Source organism: Alnus glutinosa, chromosome 1, assembly GCF_958979055.1.
Source record: "Alnus glutinosa chromosome 1, dhAlnGlut1.1, whole genome shotgun sequence".
Lineage (NCBI taxonomy): Eukaryota > Viridiplantae > Streptophyta > Magnoliopsida > Fagales > Betulaceae > Alnus > Alnus glutinosa.
Window position 1 is genome coordinate 52627455 of NC_084886.1, and position 21028 is coordinate 52648482.

Sequence of the window (21028 nt, forward strand, 5' to 3'; positions counted from 1 at the left end):
TGCAGATTTAACTCTTTCTTCTATGTTAGTGTCTATCCATTCCAGTCACGTTGACTCACCTCTTCTGTTGTTACCTCCGCACCTGCACTGACGATGCCAACCATCTTGTCTTCTTATCTTCCTCCTCCAAGAGAAGGGTGGGTCGTTTGGCCCCTGTAAAAAAATGGCTTGCATGGCCACAAGGTTACTCCACACCGACAACTTCGAAGCACGCGCACCGCCTATCACGTACAATGGGCATTTAAAAAGAATTGTCTTTTCAATTTTTATTATTTTTATTTCTCAACAAATAGAAATATATATATCGTTATTATTTTTCTTGGAACAATTGGTGATATTGCATCAATATTGAAAAAGAATTACTCATTTATTCAGGCATTAATTAGTCTAATTCGTTATTGATCCAAATTGGTTACAATATATTTCTCTCTTTTTTAAGAAATAAAAAAAAATTGTGTATATTTTGAATATATTATTTTCCCTCGCATGTGTAGATAGATTCTCGTTAACCTATCAAGTTGGTTCTTTGACAAGTCAATGGATTTCCACAGACTTCAGGGATGTTTCCTCGTAGATGGTTGTTTGAAAGGTTTGAAGTACAACAAACTTTGGAGGTTTGCCAGCATGCATTTTTGTTACTCCGTTCTTGGCATCACTATCATTGCAATTTAAACGATATCAGCCATAATCTTTGATATGAAACATGTCTGCTTGATTTTTCTTGTTAAATTCTACTGAGGGATTACTATTTGCTGGTCCAACATTTGAAGGGATTACTATTCTAGGGAATATTCCTCTTGGGGGCCTGAGGCCACACAAAAGACTTGCATAGAATCTGTGTATTGTGATCATAATTTGTGATACCCGTGCAGGTTGTCTTTTTAATTTCACCATCATCATGGCTTTCTCCAAGAAATTTTCTTCTAATGTAGTTAAAGTAAAAGAAATGAAATGGCACTTCAGTTTAGTTATCTTGCCGATGCCATAGAAGTAAAATTACAGAAGAAGCACAGACACAGTGGAGTGAATTCATGACAGAGTGTTTCCTGCAGTGTCATAATTATGGTGAAACAATGCATTCAAAGTAATGGGAAGAATCATAAAGTGAAGGGAATGAGACATTAACTGATAAATGCTTGCAGAGAACTTTTACAAATTTTGGGATGAGGAAAATGTGTAGATTTGACAGAAACAAATAGATAACTCTGATGATGATGATGATGATGCTAATGAACTAGTTCAGCATGATTGTAAGTCTCATACACCAGTTGTGATGCAAGAGTGTCCACAACTGCCGAGCCAACAGACTTGAATACAGTTATTTCACCCGAATTACTCCTCCCAACCTTCTCTCCCTTTATCAACTCCAACAAATTTCCTGCAATATCTCCCTTCTCAATCACCCCTCTCTCAAAAGCACCCACCAATTCCCCTGCTTCCTCCAACGCAGCCTCGTTATCCACAAACACTCTCCCTCTCCTTATTGCCTCGTCGTCGCACTCCCTCATACAATGCTTGAACGACCCAACCAAATCCAGATGCGCCCCTGCCTTCAAACTCCCGCCCTTCACAAGCGCCGTCTCCGAATTCGTCGCGCAACTCACGATATCTCCCAGCCCGACAATTTCCTCCAAACACCCATTACTCTCAAAACTCACCCCATCAAACCCACCATTTTCTTGCATTTCCTCGGCCAATTTTCTCGCCTTCTCCGTTGTTCTATTCCAAATTATCACTCTTCTCAAACTGGGTCTCGCCGAAAGATGGGCTTTGATCAAATGGGGCGCCAAAGCACCCGCACCAATCATCACAAGGGTCTCACTATCGTCTCTAGCCAAAATCTTCGAGGCTAAGCCTGAGACGCATGATGTTCTATAAAGGGTCAACACAGTGCCATCCATGGAAGCCAGAGTTTGGCCGGTTGTGGAGCTGAATAGCACGTAACTTGCATGCACCCCTGGAAAGTTTAGCGAGGAGTTTTGAGGGAAGTAGGTCACGAGCTTCACGCCTACGTAGGGGAGGGAGGGGGATAAGGACCAAGAGGGCATGAGTAGGAGAGAGGAGGAGGGTGAAACGGCGTAGCTTTGGCGGATCGGGGTTTGGAGAGTGGATGAGACTGTAGCGAGAGAGGATTGCAAGTGGTGTATTAGGGTTTCGTGAGAGAGAAGGGAGTGCAAAGACTCGGTGGAGATGAAGATTGGGGCTGCGATGGTGGTGGTGGGGTTATTGGGACTTGTGTTTGGGTTCTCATTTTTGCGTGGGTTGGGTGTAGAAGCCATTGATGAGAGTTGGGGTGGAAGGAGAAGAAGAAAGAGGCAGGTGGAAAATGAGAACCTACAAGACCAAGACTTGTTCTCCTGAATTTAAAAATAATAATAATAACTCACAAATAAAACCTGAAAAAGGAGACCTTCGGACTAATTATGCGGGCCAACCGAATATTATATCATTACAACTTATCACGGTTTTCGTGGACTGCCTTCAAAGCTATTCAGTGTATATTCAGAAACAAATAAATTCATCTACATTTCCGATCCATAATCAGCAAACTAACGACGCAGTGAACTCACTAAACCTCATCCACTGGATTTATTCTCCAAAATTTTATAGAATTATTTTTCAAGAACGAATAATTTCATCATAGAAGTTCAAATATAGATTACAGTTTTGCTTTTCCCTATAACGATCTGATGCTAAACTGCAACTAACAGCGAAATGATCTGTACAAGCCTCTTCTTCCATGCAAGATCACCGGATATCAGAACTCCAGCATGGATTACAGGTTAAATTTGAGGCAAACCCTCTTGTTCTCATGAGTTCCCACAAGTCACTAAAACTTTGATTTTGAGGGAAGAATGTCCGCAGAATGTCTTTTCTGTCAAGGCCAGAATGCTTATCAACCAACTGCTCTAACATTCACTTTAGTGCAAGTGGGTTTAATTCAGCCTGCGATGCAGTTCTTTCTACCGCCATCCACCAATCATCATCTTCATCATTAATGCTCTCCTGCTTGTAAAAACTAAAATTGATAAGGTCACAAGGAAAGTTCTTAATAAATTTTGAACTTCATTCATAATCAATAAGAAAAAGCATGTTTCTCTAATACAACAATGTCACAGATACTAGGGGGAATCTCCTCTATCCAAACCTTATCTATAACATGTTTGATTGCAGGTTTAGCCAGTCTATGTGCAGCAGAATTTGATTCTCTATTGACATGACTCACCTACCAGCTTTGCAACATATTCAATATACCATGGGTATCCTCCTCCACTAGTTGTCTATATCTACTCTAATTCCGCTCGTTAGTCTTCACACCATTCACTATTTGGAGTGTGTCACCCTCCAGACATATCTGTTGTAGCCCCAAATCACAACTAAATTCTGCTGCATTCAAGCAACCACAACCTCCACTACAAAAAATTACCATTTGGGTAGTGTTGCAAGCAGCAAGAACACATCCCTCATGATCCCGCAGAATGATAATTTCTTCTATTTTGTGAGTCTATTGCCACATCTCAATTCACCTTCTGGATGCTCGGTAGGAGATTTTGACCTGAACAGACTACAATGCGTTCTCAAAACATGTACAATCCATCGTATATACAGAAAGCCCAACTCACAATTAAACAATTTTTTAAAATTGAAGCTCCATGTTTATTGGGGGAAGAAAGGGAAGTGATGGGGTTATATCCTTGAACTCTTAAGGCCAAGAACATTACTTACTTTATTACAGTAACTAAAATCATCATTTCATTAAATTTATTATTTGACATTGCTACTGCGATTATTATTCTTATTTTGGGTTATCTCACGCTAAAGTCCTTTTATGTGATAGGGGTGCTGACAGAAACAATAAGAACATCTTAACAAAGTCATTTACTCCTAATTAGCTTCACATTCTACTAACACAAAGAAGGAAGCAAAACGAAGAAAGAGAGGGGTTGTAGAGGGCAGGGGGATGATGTTGACTTCTCTTCAAACAAAGATATCTAGTGAAGTGGCTGCAATCTTGTCAAGAAGCATAAGCCTGTTAATTAAACAAGTGTTTAACCATAACATGTCCTTCCTATGATCAGTTTGTCAAAGTTTTTGTAGTACAGTTGACACATAGCTTTTGTTGGGGTCAGGGGTTATTGTCCTAATGTAAACCAAAAGTGAAAACAAATATTGTAATATGTATAAGCATCATAAATATACTAACCATGTTGCTGAATTCAACTGTATTTTTCTTATTTTCAATATCATCTGCAACTCTTATGGCTTCAAACCACCAAGGGTCTTTGGTGCAGCTGTTTGTAATGTTTTCATCATTGTAGTGCAGGACACTTTCCTCATCAGTATTAACAAATTGTAGGTTGAGGTTATTAACTGTTGGTCCACCATGACTCACCGTCTGATCGGAGCGAAAGAAAACTGAAGGATCAGGAATGGTATCCATTGGGATTGGTCGTAAAGGAGATCTGTAACCTGGTGCCATCAGTAAGCTTTGTTAAATGCAATCATCATGCATTAAGAGGGTTTTAAAATTGATTACTTTTAAGTTACTCCAGTGTACCTCTGCAATCAGGATCATGACATTTCTGATAATAAACAGCCCTTCTCAGGTCAACAATGTACATCACTGCACCAATGAAACATTGATGCACATTAGTCTCTATGCCTTAAACATAAGCTATAAGATGGCGAGGCGCAACCATATTTATTTAAGTGCCAAAAAACCAAAAGAACAAAAACTCAGAGTTTCTATGAGATGTGGATCCAAGACCAGAACAAATATAAGATGTGGCTCCAAAGAAAGCAATATAAATACCCAAGATTAATTTGACAAGAAAGGATAAATAGTAACTTTTAAGGCTATCAAATACAGAAATAACTAAAACTTACCATGATTGCTTTTATGCTGTCTACCAATGCGCTCACAGTATCTATTTCTTGACATGCTGTAGACAATCAGTCCATATTCTGAGAACCAATACCAGCTTCGAATTTTTCCTGAAGTTACATAAAAAAATATCAAAAAGGTGAAAGAGAAAATAGAAAAGGCAGAACTATGTACCTATGCCGTTTTATCACTGCATTGTGAAGGCAAAAATATTTAAAAAAAAAAAAAAGAAAAAGAAAGAAAGAAAGTTTTTATTCATATAGATATTTCCCTTTTTAAAAGAAAGAAAGTTTTGATTCATATAGATATTTCCCCCTTGTGCAAACAAACAACTAAAAAATTAATCTCCTAATCAACAAAAGGACAGAACACTTAAAAGCTGAATTAATTCAACATTATTCTAATAAATATTCTTTATTTTTTTTCAATAAGTAACCTCATCCCTTAATGAAGCTGATATGATACACAAAACTTTAACACAGAACTAAAAGGGCTGCAGGATTTTGGCCATCTAAAAATTCATAGGATTGTGCTCAAGGTATATTTTAGTTGAAAGGCTGAATTTAACGAGAGATGAGAGTCATGAGACCAGAAACAAACTAAAATACGAGCAGACTTGAGAAAGTACTAGTATTTGGACAGGCAGATATCTCAGGCATAAATATATCATATTAAATCATATAACAACCACATACAAACTTACTAGGAAAGGTCCTGTTGTAGCTCAGGTTTTAACCAAGGAAAATTTTAGAACAATAAAATAAAAATGAACAAAAATCAAATTCTTTTACATTATTCAAAGTATATGACTGAAAAAAGGTAACACCTGGCACAGTGCCAATTGAGGCAATGGATTCTACAAATTTGTCCAGAGCTGGAAATGGTGACTTTCCAAGGAAGTATGTCGATGTAAGATCACTTGTGCTAGTGCTCAATGCAAATTCTTGAGAAGCACTGCAGTATGTTCCAAAATTATGATTCACCTGCGATGAGAAATAATTTCAATTGTTAGATCAATTTTCAATACAAAATGTACAAGCCACTTCTCCATATACCAACAATGGTTTCTCCTTAATCTTAGCAGTAGATTAAGACATGTGAAGCCCATGAGCTAAAGAATGTTTTGAATGGCATCATGAAACATATCCAGTATTCCACCTTATAATATGAAGACGAAAAAAAATTGAGTCCAAAAATACCTCTGTATCAAAGTGCAGGGTTTTCACACAATCTAGATCCATTTTGCAGACTAGAAGCTTCTCGCAATCAACATCCATATTGCAGATCAAGGATGCCATGAACATGTCTTCCTCACACTGTTATTTAATGACATTTTAGATGAATTACCAAATACTAACTGTAAAAGAATAGTGAACTACCAGAAACACAATAAAAAGACAGGTTTCTGTCTTTATCATATTAACTTGATTGTGATGAGGAATATTTTCGTTAGGATCTTTGGTGGGAGGTGATCCTACACATCAAGTGCTCATCCAACTCTTCCCGGGCAATGAAACTTAGAAAAGGCACACAATATTTTACTTTGTGTTTCACAGCGCAAAAAGGGAAACAAATGTGGATAATATTGTGACCAATACCCGTAGATGCAATACAACCTTATCTTGCTTACAAGTCACAAACAAGTCTGAGCCTTTGTAAAACCAATGGAGCCATCAAAGAGAACCTTGTTTTTTTATTTGTAGTACTATAGGAGTGCAAAATACCATGGGTGCCACAGACAAGGCTGGAAACTTAAAACTAGAAGGCACCCGCATGGACAGCAACCAAGCTTTTCTTTGAATTATATAAAAGAGCCTATTGCTAATGAGAAGAGCATCTGAATAGCTCCTGTATTGATTTATAAGAAATTATGCAACTAGAAAATATATTGCTTAGTTTAAAACTTTAAGTGAAAAAATTATCTTGAGATAGAAATACCATACCATGTCCTCACATTTGAATCGACCCGTAGATAGAAGCACCGAAGTTTTCCCTGCCTTCGATGATAGAGCTAAACGAAAGCATCGATTTCTAGAATAGACAGCAGTGTCCACAAAAAGTTGGCTTGAGGACTCAGTGGAGCTTGAATCTTTTTTCACAAGCAATTTTTCAAATCTTTGATCACTTGTCCTTGCACTTAGAATCCGAGAGCATATCTGGTAATATGTCATCATACAGTGACAACAGTTGATATTTCTACAAAAAAAGAACCAAACATTCTAGTGACTCAAGTAGATTCTGTTCTAGCAGGCTAACAAAAAGAGGCTGCATGACATAGACTTTGCAACTAACTTATATATTAACTTTCTATTTCATAAGTTAGATGGAATTTAGATGGTTGTGAAAGATGCAATAGAAAAACAAATTATAATATTAATATGAATAGTCTTAACTTTGATCTTTAATTAGCAAATAAAAAGACGCATCTCCAACAATCACTATTAAATACAGTTTGATATGCTTGCTGAGTGAGGCATACCTCGGCAACAAATGCTCCTGCATGTAAGTTGTCCTTGAAAGCAGTCTTTGGAATGCGAATAATTAAATGACGAGAAAATTTTTCTGCATACAAGAATCAATATCATCTAAAAAGTTCCTGATAGAACTGCATGTAATACATAAAACTTTTCATCTCATAAATTGTGTATCAAAGACCTATGACAAGCATTTACCATACTACAGTAACTTGGAACATGTCTCTCTCTCTCTTTGAGTTCTAATTATCAACGGAGTATGCGTGAGGGCCAGGAATGGTGTTATAGGCCTGGGTTTGGGATCGTGTGATGGGTTTGTGGATGGGTAAAGCTGCAGGATTTGATTTCCTGAGTTTCCCTATGGTGGAAGGTGAAAGATGGTGAATGGATATGAGGTATTCGAGGTACCTCTGCCTCCCGATTTCAACTACAAGAGTTGTGATTTTTTGATAAATTTCAGCATGTCTTCTTCTTATTCAGAATCAATACTTATAGAATACAATATCAATACTGTTTTGGCTAATGCCTTATTTTTAGGAATCCTTCCCTTATTTCTCTCCCTAAAAATCCTGCTATCAATCCCTTAATTATTGGAATACATAATTCCTTATTTATAGGACTTTCCCTCCCACAAGTCTTGCCCCCCACGCACAGATTGTGCCTTACTTTCCTAAAATACCTCAGCCGCCACTTGGATTAGGTTTAGAGTGTGCAACAGTTAGGGTTTCATCATGTTGCTGTACTCGTTTGGGCCTCCTAACATAGGTCCGTAACACTCCTCCGCCCTTAGAATGACCCTTGTCCTCAAGGGTAAAGGTGGGAAAACGCAGCTGGAAGTCTGTGAGAGGCTCCCATGTGGCATCTGCAGGTGATAACTCCTTCCAATGCACTAACACTTCAGTACTGCCCTGCTGAACTCGTTGATCGAGAATGGCTTGAGGGGTCAGCCTGCTATCTTGAGAAAAAATGGGAAGATCCTCCTGAACTGGTACGCCAACACCCACCCATTTTTTAAGGACCGATACATGAAAAACGTTATGAATTTTAGCCTTTGGAGGCAAGGCTAGTTGGTACGCCACAGGGCCTATTTTCTTGATGATTCTGTAGGGTCCATAGAACTTAGGAGCTAGTTTCTGGTCCTGCCTCTTCTGTACAGAATGCTGCCGGTACCCTTGGAGCCTCAAGTAAACCCATTCTCCCTCCGAAAAACTGCGTTCCGTATGATCTTTATCATAGACTTGCTTCATTCGATTCTGGGCTGCAAGCAAGTGTTGACGCACCTCCTTAAGAACTTCATCTCGGGTCTTCAGGGTGTCCTCAACAGCGGCGGACTTGGTTGTTCCCGGAACATAAGGTAGCAAGGATGGCGGTGGTCGACCGTAAACGATCTCGAAGGGAGTCCGCTTAGTAGCTGAGTGGAAGCTGGTGTTGTAGCAAAATTCCACCCACAGCAGCCACTTGGCCCATAGTTTAGGTGAAGAACTGGTGAAGCACCGTAAGTACATTTCAATGGTGCGGTTCACAATCTCCGTTTGACCATCCGTTTGGGGGTGATAAGCGGAACTAAAATTGAGTTTGGTCCCATGGAGGCGAAAGAGCTCCTTCCAAAAAATTCCGGTGAATACCGGGTCTCGATCACAAACAATTGAAGAGGGAATGCCATGTAAGCGGAAAATTACCTCAAAGAAGGTTTTCGCTACTTGGGCTGCTGTGTAAGGGTGCTTGAGAGGAGTAAAATGCCCATATTTGGAGAGGCGATCAACAACGACAAGGATAGTAGTTCTACCATACGAAGTGGGCAATCCATCTATGAAATCCATGGATATATCGGTCCAAACTTGCTCTGGAATGGACAGGGGCTGCAGCAGCCCGGCAGGCTTGGTGTTGTCAACCTTGTGGCGTTGGCAAGTATCACAATTTTTAATAAATTCGCGGAGTTGCTGCTTCATTTGCGACCAATAGAAAACTGATTTGAGACGTTTGAGTCCCTTTTGATACCCCTCGTGTGTGCTATTATGGAACTCAGCAATGATGGTGGCTGTGATAGGTGAGGCAGAATTGAGGTAGATCCGATTTTTGAAATAGATGAGGCCCCCCTGTAAACTCCAAGGACCTGTGATATTTCCCTGCTTGATCTTCTCTGTTAGGACTATAAGGTCAGGATCTTGTTGGATTTCCTGCTGAATGGGCATGATCCAGTGAGGAATTGGGGCCGATACAGCCAAAAGAGTGCCCTCCATTTGTCGAGAAAGAGCGTCTGCTGCACGGTTCTCATAACCCTTCTTGTATTCAATGCTGAAGTCGTACCCCATGAGCTTGAGCAGCCACTTTTGCTGTGCCTCCGTGGCTATGGTTTGGTCCCATAAGAACTTAAGGCTGCGGTGGTCAGTCCGCACAACAAATCGGTGGCCTAGGAGGTATGGCCGCCACTTACGGACAGCTGTGACCAAGGCAAGCATTTCCTTGTCGTAGGTAGAAAGAGCAAGATTACGACCATGGAGAGCTTGGCTGAAATACGCAATGGGCCGGTGTGATTGCATTAAGACTGCCCCTATGCCGAGGCCGGATGCATCACACTCTATTACAAACTGTTGAGAAAAGTCCGGTAGAGCTAACACCGGTGCATCAGTCATGGCCTTCTTGAGCCGAAGGAAGGAGTCTTCAGCCTCTTTGTTCCACCCCCAGGCATCCTTTTTTAGGAGCTGCGTCAACGGTCGAGCAATGCTGCCATAATGCTCGATAAATTTACGGTAGTAACCCGTGAGGCCGAGAAAGCCTCGAAGTGCCTTAAGGGAGTGGGGTTTTGGCCATGCCAACATTGCCTGAATTTTATCGGGGTCTACGGCCACACCCTCCCTGTCAATTACATGGCCCAAATACTTCACCCGCTGCTGCCCAAAACTGCATTTTTCCTTCCTTACATACAAGTGGTTAGTTCTCAAAAGCCCAAAAACAGCAGAGAGGTGTTGTAAGTGTTCTGTCCAATTCTTGCTATATATTAGGATGTCATCAAAAAAGACAAGAACAAACTTACGCAAGAGGCTGCTGAAAATATCGTTCATCAACGATTGGAATGTTGAAGGGGCATTCGTGAGGCCAAATGGCATGACTAGAAACTCAAAGTGTCCATGATGCGTGCGAAAAGCTGTCTTCTCTATGTCTTGCTGCTGCATTCTTATTTGGTGATACCCGGAACGGAGGTCAAGTTTGGAGAAATACTTGGCCCCTTGTAGCTCATCCAGCAGCTCGTCTACCACAGGAATGGGAAACTTGTCTTTAATTGTAACTCGGTTAAGGGCTCGGTAATCTACACACAGTCGCCACGAACCATCGTGCTTCTTGACCAGCAGCACAGGGGAGGAATAAGGGCTGGTACTAGGCCGAATTTCCCCTGTATTGAGTAATCCCACCACGATCTTTTCGATCTCATTCTTTTGGTAATGAGGGTACCTATAGGGTCGCACATTGACAGGAGGAGAACCCTGTATGAGGGGGATTCTGTGGTCATGTGGACGCGCGGGAGGAAGACCATGCGGTTCCTCAAAGAGCCCCTGGAATTCCTGCAACAGCTGCAGCAAGTCCGGGTTGCTAATGCTCGGACAGTGTTGCTCCACCCCCAACTCCACCGCCAGCAGTTGTAGTAAAATACCCTCGGAACTACGGCGAAGTTCCCTTTGCATTTTTGACCCGTCCAACACTCTGTTGCTGGGGCCGTTAATACCGGTCAGAGTCACCCTTCTTCCTTGCCACGTGAAACTCATGAGCAGGGAGGCAAAATCCCAAAGAATGGGACCCAATGTCTTGAGCCATTGTGCTCCGAGAACGGAATCATACCCCTGAAGATCAATGAGGAAAAACTCAAGCATAAAACAAGTACCTTCTAGAAAAACGGGTACGGCTGAACACTTCCCTTTGCTCAATAGCCTCTCCCCATTTGCCACTATTACTTCAAAAGCCGTGTGCTTGTCGGGCACCAACCCCAATCTTTCCGCCAACCGTGTGTTAAGGAAGTTATGCGTGCTTCCCGTATCTGCTAACAAAATTACCCGCGCCTTCCTGATGGTACCAGAGATACGCATGGTTTGAGGGTTGGGTACTCCGGAAATGGCGTGAAGGGAAATCTCTGGAATTTCAAATTCCTCCTCCTCCCCTGCTTCCTCGTTTTCTGTCGGGTCTGTGATTTCAGCTTCCTCATAAATACCTTCAATCAGGAATAGCTTCTTACATCTATGGCCGGGTGAGAACTTATCATCGCAATTGAAGCAAAGGCCCCTTTCTCTTCGGTCTTTTAATTCTGCGGGGCTCAGTTTCCGGATTACTGGCGTCCGATTCCGCACCAGATTGGCTGATGGTAAGGGTGGTACACTCGGCTGACCAGCACTCCTCCGTGGTTCGAAGAGTTGGGGACTCCTTCGTTGAGACATCAGCCGTCCTTCATACAGCCTGGCAAGCCCAACTGCCGCGGTCAGGCTGGTTGGTCGGGAAGCTTGGACCTCCGGCCTAATGCTCTCCTTGAGGCCGCTTATAAATCCCCCTACTTGTTGTGTGACCGAAAGTCGACCCGCCCTGCTCAACAAGCGTTCGTACTGCCCTTGATATTCTCGCACCGTCCCGGTTTGGCGTAGTTTTGTAAGATCCCCAAAGAAATCTTCGAACTGGGTCGGTCCGTACCTCACATGCAAGCCGTCCTTCAAACTTTCCCATGAGGCTGCTTCCTCTGTTTCCTTGAAGAGCTGGTACCAGAGTTGCGCTTCGCCCTCAAGGTGGTAAGCCGCCAGACTTACCCTGTCTTCTTCAGCAGTATTTTGAAATTCAAAAAACTGTTCTGCGCGGCACACCCAACTGGTTGGGTCTTCGGTGCCGTCATATTTGGGGAAATTCAGCTTTGCAACCTTCGGGAAGGAACTTCCAGATTCAGCCCGATTGGAATCCTTGCCCGCTCGGCCCCTGGATGAACTCGCCGCATTGGTCTGCTCTTCCTCTCGAGGACTCTGACTTTTGGAGAGCAATGCACTCAACATCTCCTCCATACGTTTCTGAGTACCGAGCATCATCTCCATCTCCTTCTGCATCCGAACGTCCATGGCTCCTATCTCCTTCTCTACTCGCTCAATCCTTTGCTCCATCTCTTCGGAACTTGGCTCTGATACCAAGTTGTTATAGGCCTGGGTTTGGGATCGTGTGATGGGTTTGTGGATGGGTAAAGCTGCAGGATTTGATTTCCTGAGTTTCCCTATGGTGGAAGGTGAAAGATGGTGAATGGATATGAGGTATTCGAGGTACCTCTGCCTCCCGATTTCAACTACAAGAGTTGTGATTTTTTGATAAATTTCAGCATGTCTTCTTCTTATTCAGAATCAATACTTATAGAATACAATATCAATACTGTTTTGGCTAATGCCTTATTTTTAGGAATCCTTCCCTTATTTCTCTCCCTAAAAATCCTGCTATCAATCCCTTAATTATTGGAATACATAATTCCTTATTTATAGGACTTTCCCTCCCACAAGTCTTGCCCCCCACGCACAGATTGTGCCTTACTTCTTTCCTAAAATACCTCAGCCGCCACTTGGATTAGGTTTAGAGTGTGCAACAGTTAGGGTTTCATCATGTTGCTGTACTCGTTTGGGCCTCCTAACATAGGTCCGTAACAAATGGGCTAGACAACTTTTGGCCTGATCCATTCAGTTTTCTGCTTAATGTATACTATTAATGCATTTGTTTGGTGTTCAACAAGTTGAAACTCGCTATGGTTGTTAACAGGTTTATTATTAAATCATGAAAGACAGACTTCCCAGGCTGGATATTGCCAAATTTCAACACCCTAGATGCAGGGGAAAAAAATATCATTTCAAGGACACTAATGTAACGACAAAGCAAACATTTTTTTTAAAAATCCATCAAGTCCAATGATTTTTCATTTATTACACAACTCCACTGAGACCAAAAATCTAGTTCTCATCATATCCCTATCAAAAGGGAAGTTAATACTTCAGAACATGGCCCAAGCTTGCATCTTCATTCAGAATGAGCTTGATTTTGATTTAACTCTGGCTGGCTACAACTCATCATGCAAAGAAATGAACAAGAAGGAAGGCTTCTATTTAATGGGCAATTCAGAAGTTGTATGAAACTAAAATAAGTAGAACATATTTCATAATATATGTAAATGAAGGACATCAAAAACAGATGATTAGGGACTGTAGCCCACACTTACTAGAAAAACACACCTTCGGTGGAGGAATCAAGCTCTACTATCCATTCCAGGTTTCCTTGAATGGAGTATATGTCAAGTAAGGCTTCTAAAATTACTGATATCAAGAGATCAACCATTTCTTCTCCATTATTTTCTGGGTTCACTCTCTTATTGAACTCCAAATCAAAGTAAAGGTGGCATGGTAAACCCTAGAAGCAGAATAATTTAAAACTGTAAAACATCAAAGCAAATGCACTCACATTCTCACACTGTTTCCTCTATATAAGTACACAAATATGTGGATGCCCACAGGTATTAATTTAAGAAGGAAATATGCATAGGCTGTTACCTCCTGAATCACTTCATAATGATGACGGTATTTGGAATCCATATTTTTGTACCTGAAATTTAGCAAAACAAGAGCACAAACACTGTAAGATGGAACAAACCTCAAATGTTTAATACATTATGGAAAGAGGAAAAAGGACAACCTTTTCCAAAACTCCTTATACGTTGAGACAAGGAACCTTCTCTGACCATTAAAGTGATCTTGATAACTAAAAACACGAACATGCACATACTCTTTGGCAAACTTCATTGCTTCATCCTGCCTAGGAAACGTAGCCCATATTTCCTCCCTAAACAAGCAAATGACCTTAGTCGAGTCATAGTGTAAAGTTTACAGTACAAGAAAAGATACCAATTGAAGCAAAGAAGGGAAAAAGTAGGATCTCACAAGTACCTCAAGCTCAATTCACTTTGCCCAGTGAGATCTACACGAATTTGATGTAGCAATTGCAACAAGCTGGAAGGTCTCTTTGGAGCAACACCATGTGGAGACCCATAGAATACAATCGGGGAGATCTGCTTCCCGCGGTTAATTTTGTTTTCTTTAACTATTGTTGAATCAAACTGACGCAATAACAAAAATATAATTTAGTGATCAAAGCAGTAGAACAAAAACCCTAGCATGGTTTTTCAACCAACAAGTACAATAGGAAGGACAGCACTTTCAGCATTATTCACCATTAACTCGGAGCCAAAATTTATTACATTAATTTTTTATTCATTATTGTTTCCAATAATAATAATAATCATGATTAGGATGATGATTCTATACCTTCTCAATGGAAAGCTGTACATCTGTTGCTTCGTTCTGTCTTTGTCCAGCTGATCCTGGAGATAGAATGCTAGAAGGTGTAGAGGCCTCATGTGTTGAACTCCCATGCTTCGATTTTCTTTTTCTTCTCTTTCTTTCTCTAAAAGCAGATTCTGGAAAAGAAAGTGATGCGAATTTCTCAAATCATCTATAACTCAATTTTGTGAAACGTGAAATAAATCTCGACCGAAACTCTAATTAGGAGCTTAAGACAACAGCATGAGCGAAACAAAGAATAAACCTAAATTACCGCACCTTTTGGTTGCCAAGAAAGTGAAAGGAAAAGACCAGGTAAGTTTCCTTGGTTTTCCAATGTTTTCTTGGTAACCAAACAGGGATGAGTGAGAAATTAGAGCTTACGGGGGGGAGAGACGCCGCACTTGAAGCACTCGAACAATCGATCAACGTCGTCCATGGGGTTCGCTGGCATTTTCTAGGGTTTTATTTTTCCCAAATGAGTGGATTTTAGTTTTTGGCCTTTCTTACGTGAAAGCGGGAATTTGATTTTTGAAAAGAGAATTGACTCCGGTCACTCCGGTGTCCGGTGACTCCAGTCGTGGACCAAATCCATATTCTCCCAGGAGGAGGGTGGGTCGTTCAGTAGTTGCGAATTGGAAAGCCTGAAAAAAAAAATAATAATAATTAATTCTTCGGTTTTTGGAAAACATTTTTCTCTTTTTTATTTAAATACTTTTTTAGTAGATGTATTTTACATCCTTATTAAATAGCCACCACCATTTGCTTTGCCAAAGAATCACAGATAGCATTGGTAGACATTTTTTATAAAGAATAATGATTCAATATATCCAAATATATAATTTTTTACCATTTTGCTTATGTGGTAAGGTGGTCCTTACTATTTTTTGAGTTTTTTTATTTTTTAAAAATAAATTAAAGTGGGGGACTACCTTGCCACATAGACAAAGTGGTGAAAAGTTGTATATTATCACTCCTTTATAAAACGCATTTTGCACTGTTGTCTATTTTTTTTTTTTGTCCAAAAACTTAATGACTCGCTTGGTTAAATTTATGGGATAATTGTACCGTTGGTCCCTGTGATATGCCATAATTTTTTTCACTCCCTATGGTTTAAAAAGTTCATGAGAGATTCCTGTGGTATGCAATAATTACGTTTTACTCCCTGGGTTGATTTTCCGTCTACAATTTTGACGGAATCTGTTAGCCCTACACATCAGCGACACATGTCGCCATCTTAATAAAAAAAATATATAAATTTATTAAAAAATAAATAAATAAACTTATTTTTTAAAAAAACAAAAAAACAAAAAAAAACAAAAAACAAAAAAAAAAAAAAGAAGAAGAAGAAAAAAGGGCAGGCTTGGGGTGGCTGCACCCCCTTGGGGGGTGGCCAGGCCACCCCCAATGGCCTGGGAGTGGCCACGCGCCACCCCCGACGGCCTCTGGGGGTGGCGCGCGGCCACCCCCTTTGCCCCCATTTTTGTTTTTTCCTTTTTTTTTTTGAATTTTAATTTTTTTAAAAAAATAAGTATTTTAATTTTTTTTTTTTAATAAATTTATATTATTTTATTAAGATTGGACATGTCAGTGCCACGTGTCACCAATAAGATGACGACACGTGGCGCTGACGTGGCATTTGACGGAATTTGTTAAAAATTTTAATAGAATTTGACGCCAGTGATCGATTTATAATTATTGCATACCACAAGGATCTTCCATGCACTTTTTAAACCATAGAGAGTGAAAAATAATTATGACATACCACAGGGACCAATAGTATAATTATCCCTGAATTTATTAATAATTATCACGTATTTCGTATGTCATATTAATATTATTCAAAAAACTAATAATAATAATGATGGATTGGGGGATTCACCCCACCCCACCGGTAGGTGGCGAGGTGGATCCGACAATACTATGGGTCGCGAGGGGATCCCACCCCACCAAAAGTGGGTGGATACCTCTCCTTACTATTATTTTCTTTTAAAAAAAAAAAAAAAAAAACTTATCTTTTATATCTTTTTGAAATATTTTTTTTTAAAAAAATTTTTTATTTATTAATACTAATGTAACATATAAGATACGTGACCGTTGCTATTAGGCTTGGGTGTGACCTAAAATTAACTGAAGTACGAACTGCGTTATAAAATGTTCACGTATATCATTTGTGACAATTTTATAAAATAAGGTAGCTATTTTTGTAAAAGAAAAAGGTGACTAAATTTAGTAGTATATATGCAATCTAGGCATCTACTGTTTGTTTTGTAGGATGTTAGGTACTGGACACGACACAACAAAAACATCCTACAAAAGAAACTAATAAAATCAATCTGCACCGTTTCATATTTAATCCATCTATTTTCTTATGCAAAATCACGGCATATAATAAACTATAAATTACATTTTCCCCAGAAAAGACAAGAGTCACCATACAAAATCTCAGGAATCTTTCGAGGACTTCGCCAATGATTTCTCTCATTGCTTCTGATACCTCTTTCCGCTTGTTTCCATGACTTCTCTCTCGTCTTGCCCCAAAATTGTCTCACATGACCCACGAGTTCCCTCAAATGTCCATGATCATTCGCATAAGTCAAACGTAATTTTCCGCAATCTTTCACTTCCGGGACTTGGATTTCGGAATTCTCAACATGGGTCGCACACAAAAATGATAATTTTGAGAAGTTCTAATCACACTGAATCTTTGGTTGGTGAGTTTTCTATTTATCTTCTTTTTTTTTTTTCTTTTTTCTCCATATTCTCCATTATTGTTGGGTTTGCTATGATTCATCATACTCTCCGTTACGAACTTGTTTAGAGTCAAAAAACTTGAAAAGACAAATAAAACCATAGATATAATTTCATATAACTGTAATTCTTGAAAAAGGACATCTATGTATGTATAATTGCTTTAGGTTGGTATTTAGTTAATCTTTCTTTATCTGGGTAATGATTTGGGTCCTTAAAAACTGATGTAAGGTTCACTTTATTGTGGCAGATTCTGCTGCTCAAATATCTGATGTTCCAAACTTGTCTTGTTTAGAGGTTAATATTCCTAGACCCTTCTGTGCTTTCACTTATTTGCATTTCCATATGGATGTGATCATTTTAACTTACCATGGAAAATCATAATCTAAAGGGAACAAGAAAAGAAGAGCAAAGACTCTTAAAATGGATTGGTTTATGCATGAAAATACGTTTAATGTGTAATGGGTCAAGATTGAGACTTGTGGTTTCTTGACCTTACTTCATGTTAGTATATTACCGTTGTTACAATATTACCATATTTGTGCCATAATATTTTTGAAATATTCTCAGCATATTATGGTAATATTCTTTATTCACTACCATATTAGCTTAAATATTCTAGGTATTATTTCTTAATTTTGTATTTAATGCATTTACTTTCTTTTACTGGCCTCATTCAAATATACATAAGCCATTCTATTGTACAATTTACTCATCAGTACAAACTTCTTTTCTACAATTCTTTAGTTTGTCTTTTTCTTCGTTAGAATATAAATTAAACGATTAAATTCATCATTTCCTATCGGTTTAAGGTTTTGAAATAATTGATGATTTAACATGATATCAAAGCAAATATCTTGAGTTCGAGCCTTGTCTCTGTCATTTACTTCCTATTTCAATTAAATATTTTATATGTTGGCCTCACTTATTAAGAAAGATAATGAGAAGTATTAAAATATTAATTAAATGATTAAATTCACCAAATTAATAGAATTACTTTCTCTGTTAGTAACTTTTTTTTTTATTTGGACATTTCTTAAGGCTATTGAAAGGCTAAAAACAAACCGAGAAACCCAAAAGGCCAAGCAGCAATTCTTGGCCATGTACTCTAGTGTTTTTGGTGGAATAACTACAGATCCAGCAGCTATGGTGATCCCCATTGATGACCACATGGTCCACAGAGGGCATGGTGTTTTCGATACTGCAGCCATCATGGATGGGTTAGTGATTTTGGCTCCATAATACAGAGTTTTTCTTTTTTAACTTTGTAAATACACTTCAAATATTGTTAAGCTCTTCTAATGCGCACATTATACGAAGGCCTCAAAGGTCAAAACATTTTATATAAAGAAATAGTCTATTATGAATATATAATATTAGAACTTTTCCACAAGAGAATTTGTCATAGTAAATTATGAACTTGAATTTTTACAAATATTTCCTAGATTTGTATCCTTTGCCTGTTTCTTGAAAAGCAAAAACAATTACTTGTACCTAGTGAATCATATGATAAACTTCTGTGGTTAGCAATAGAAAACAGCTAATATTTATTTACCGGTTCAACTATTAGATCATTTTAATTCTATGCAAGTATTCTAGTTTTAGTCTGGTCTTAAACTTGTGATTTTCAAGCTAATTATCGACCAAGCTCCTAATAGTATTTTTTTCACACCCCCCAGATACCTCTACGAGTTGGACGAACACCTTGACCGAATTTTAAGGTCTGCATCAATGGCCAAAATTAAACTCCCATTTAATCGGGAAAAAATAAGAAGAATACTTATACAAACTGTCCGTGCTTCCAAGTGTAGAAAAGGATCACTGAGATACTGGCTCTCAGTAGGACCTGGCGATTTCCAACTATCCCCATCTGGCTGCCACCAACCAGCTCTTTATGCTGTTGTAATCCAAGATCAATCACCATTTGATTCAAAGGGCATCCAAGTAATAACCTCATCAGTCCCAATAAAACCTCCTCAATTTGCTACCATGAAAAGTGTGAATTACCTCCCAAATGTGCTTTCAAAGATGGAGGCGGAAGAAAATGGTGCATATGCAGCTATTTGGCTGGATAGCGATGGATTCGTTGCTGAAGGGCCTAACATGAATGTGGCGTTTGTTACAAAGCAGAAGGAACTTATCATGCCTAATTTTGACTATATTCTAAGTGGGTGCACAGCTAAGAGAGTTTTGACTCTTGCGGCAGAACTGGTTAGGGAGGGCAAGCTTCGGGAAATCAAAGTAAGAAATGTGACTGTTGAGGAAGGGAAGAAAGCTGATGAGATGATGCTTATTGGCAGTGGAGTTCTCGTTCGGCCTGTCGTGCAGTGGGATGAGCAGGTCATTGGTGATGGTAGGAACTTTCCTGTTATGTACCGTCACTGTGTACCTACCCCCTAGAAGTAGTGATTTGTTTTAGATACATAAATATGTGTAGGCATATGTGCATTTTAGGTTTGTCATAAATCGGTGTCTCATTATTTTCTGAGCTGACTAAATCTATGCACATGATTTGTCCCAAATGCTTTAGTTGGTTTAATGATTTGACATGTGTTTGTGTTCTATGATCTGTTATGAGATTTTTGAACTGATAAAAAGTTGTTAGAAGCATGAGTTCCTTCCATAACTAGTTATAGAACAAACACCATTAAGCACAGTGTAGCTCATTTAGCATTTTCCAGTTCTGGTGGAGCCAATTTAGTAATTTACCAACGTTGGATGAGCAGATTTTGAAAAAAAAAAAGAAGAAGATTTATGCATGTTTGAAGTTGCTTTTATATATGTGCACTATATTGTTACATTCATTCTGGCCTTTTAAGCAATACCTAAAAGTAATGCATTGTCTATCATTATATTCTATGGCCCTTAAAGATATCCTCTTACTTAAATTGTTGAGTTGAAAGAATGTTGCTTATAAAACTTTGGAAGTTGATAAGTTGCAATTTTTGTTTCTTTTTAGGCAAAGAAGGTCCTGTGGCTCTCGGTCTCTTGAATCTCGTTATTGAGGACATGAAATCCGGTCCCCCTACAGTTCGTGTTCCTGTTCCTTACTAAGCTTGCTTAATTCCTTCTCTTGATGTTGCGTGACAGAGCTTTTATTAGAGAATTACTCTGTCATGGTTGTGAGCTTGTGAGATGTGGAGTTCTGTCCTTCAACCTTTACTGCAAATTCTACCATCCTTTGTGACAAATAAGTTCATTACATTCTTGACATATTTGATTATAGCTTTTCTACTGAAAGCAGGCAATGTCAGGTTTGATGATAGCTTTTCTATTTGGTCTTGTATTAAAGACATAATAACAGTGAGCTTCAGTTGTGCTTAGAAGCAATGTAAAATATAAGGTTTTCAATTTTTCTTTTTTCAGTATAAATGGTTGATGCAAAAGTACTGTTCTTTTCCTCCCTCCAAATTGGCCCCATAAAAATTCCTCTCAGGTGGTCTTGTGTTTACATCTTATAGCCATAGGAATAACTTGGGAGATTGTAGTGATTGCTTGAATTTTGCAAGCCGAGCAATGGAGGAGTTCATGCGTAAATTTTGTTGCTAAAACACATAAGATAGCGTTTCTGAGTGAAAATGCTCTGT

The 21028-nt window shown here is 39.2% G+C and overlaps 3 protein-coding genes across 5 annotated transcripts; 1 reads left to right on the forward strand and 2 right to left on the reverse strand.

Annotated features, from left to right (window-relative positions):
• Window positions 1–1105: 1105 nt before the first annotated feature.
• LOC133858276 (protein SAR DEFICIENT 4-like) lies at window positions 1106–2371 on the reverse strand. The gene has a single exon (XM_062293709.1). The coding sequence runs from the start codon at window positions 2277–2279 to the stop codon at window positions 1227–1229; it is 1053 nt and encodes a 350-aa protein (XP_062149693.1). The 5' UTR covers window positions 2280–2371; the 3' UTR covers window positions 1106–1226.
• Window positions 2372–2422: 51 nt separating this feature from the next.
• Window positions 2423–15284, reverse strand: LOC133858277 (uncharacterized). The gene is made up of 14 exons (XM_062293710.1): window positions 15075–15284; window positions 14676–14827; window positions 14298–14467; window positions 14047–14193; window positions 13905–13956; window positions 13590–13764; window positions 7365–7447; window positions 6829–7041; window positions 6085–6201; window positions 5712–5868; window positions 4888–4995; window positions 4559–4624; window positions 4205–4470; window positions 2423–3006 (listed from the first exon to the last, which is right to left on the reverse strand). Exons 1-14 carry the CDS (start codon window positions 15142–15144, stop codon window positions 2917–2919), a joined length of 1866 nt encoding a protein of 621 aa, XP_062149694.1. The 5' UTR covers window positions 15145–15284; the 3' UTR covers window positions 2423–2916.
• Window positions 15285–17002: 1718 nt separating this feature from the next.
• Window positions 17003–20792, forward strand: LOC133858278 (D-amino-acid transaminase, chloroplastic). 3 transcript variants are annotated; one of them, XM_062293712.1, is made up of 6 exons: window positions 17003–17404; window positions 17692–17738; window positions 18483–18661; window positions 19121–19162; window positions 19253–19794; window positions 20401–20792. In XM_062293712.1, exons 1-6 carry the CDS (start codon window positions 17206–17208, stop codon window positions 20493–20495), a joined length of 1104 nt encoding a protein of 367 aa, XP_062149696.1. In that variant the 5' UTR covers window positions 17003–17205; the 3' UTR covers window positions 20496–20792. The 3 variants fall into 3 exon arrangements, with proteins under 3 accessions (XP_062149696.1, XP_062149695.1, XP_062149697.1); XM_062293711.1 differs by having other exon boundaries at window positions 19121–19794; XM_062293713.1 differs by lacking the exon at window positions 17692–17738 and having other exon boundaries at window positions 17266–17404; window positions 19121–19794.
• The last annotated feature ends 236 nt before the right edge of the window (window positions 20793–21028 follow it).

What these genes read in the sequence shown, in the direction of transcription:
- LOC133858276 (XM_062293709.1), bottom strand. Translation starts at nt 2,279, where the DNA reads ATGGCTTCTACACCCAACCCACGCAAAAATGAGAACCCAAACACAAGT.
- LOC133858277 (XM_062293710.1), bottom strand. Translation starts at nt 15,144, where the DNA reads ATGCCAGCGAACCCCATGGACGACGTTGATCGATTGTTCGAGTGCTTC. An exon ending in GATTCAAATGTGAGGACATG is followed by an intron (nt 6,202 to 6,828) that starts GTATGGTATTTC and finishes ATTAAATAACAG; the next exon opens with TGTGAGGAAGACATGTTCAT. An exon ending in ACAGCATAAAAGCAATCATG is followed by an intron (nt 4,625 to 4,887) that starts GTAAGTTTTAGT and finishes TCATTGGTGCAG; the next exon opens with TGATGTACATTGTTGACCTG.
- LOC133858278 (XM_062293711.1), top strand. Translation starts at nt 17,206, where the DNA reads ATGACTTCTCTCTCGTCTTGCCCCAAAATTGTCTCACATGACCCACGA. An exon ending in TCACACTGAATCTTTGGTTG is followed by an intron (nt 17,405 to 17,691) that starts GTGAGTTTTCTA and finishes TTATTGTGGCAG; the next exon opens with ATTCTGCTGCTCAAATATCT. An exon ending in ACTGCAGCCATCATGGATGG is followed by an intron (nt 18,662 to 19,120) that starts GTTAGTGATTTT and finishes CACACCCCCCAG; the next exon opens with ATACCTCTACGAGTTGGACG.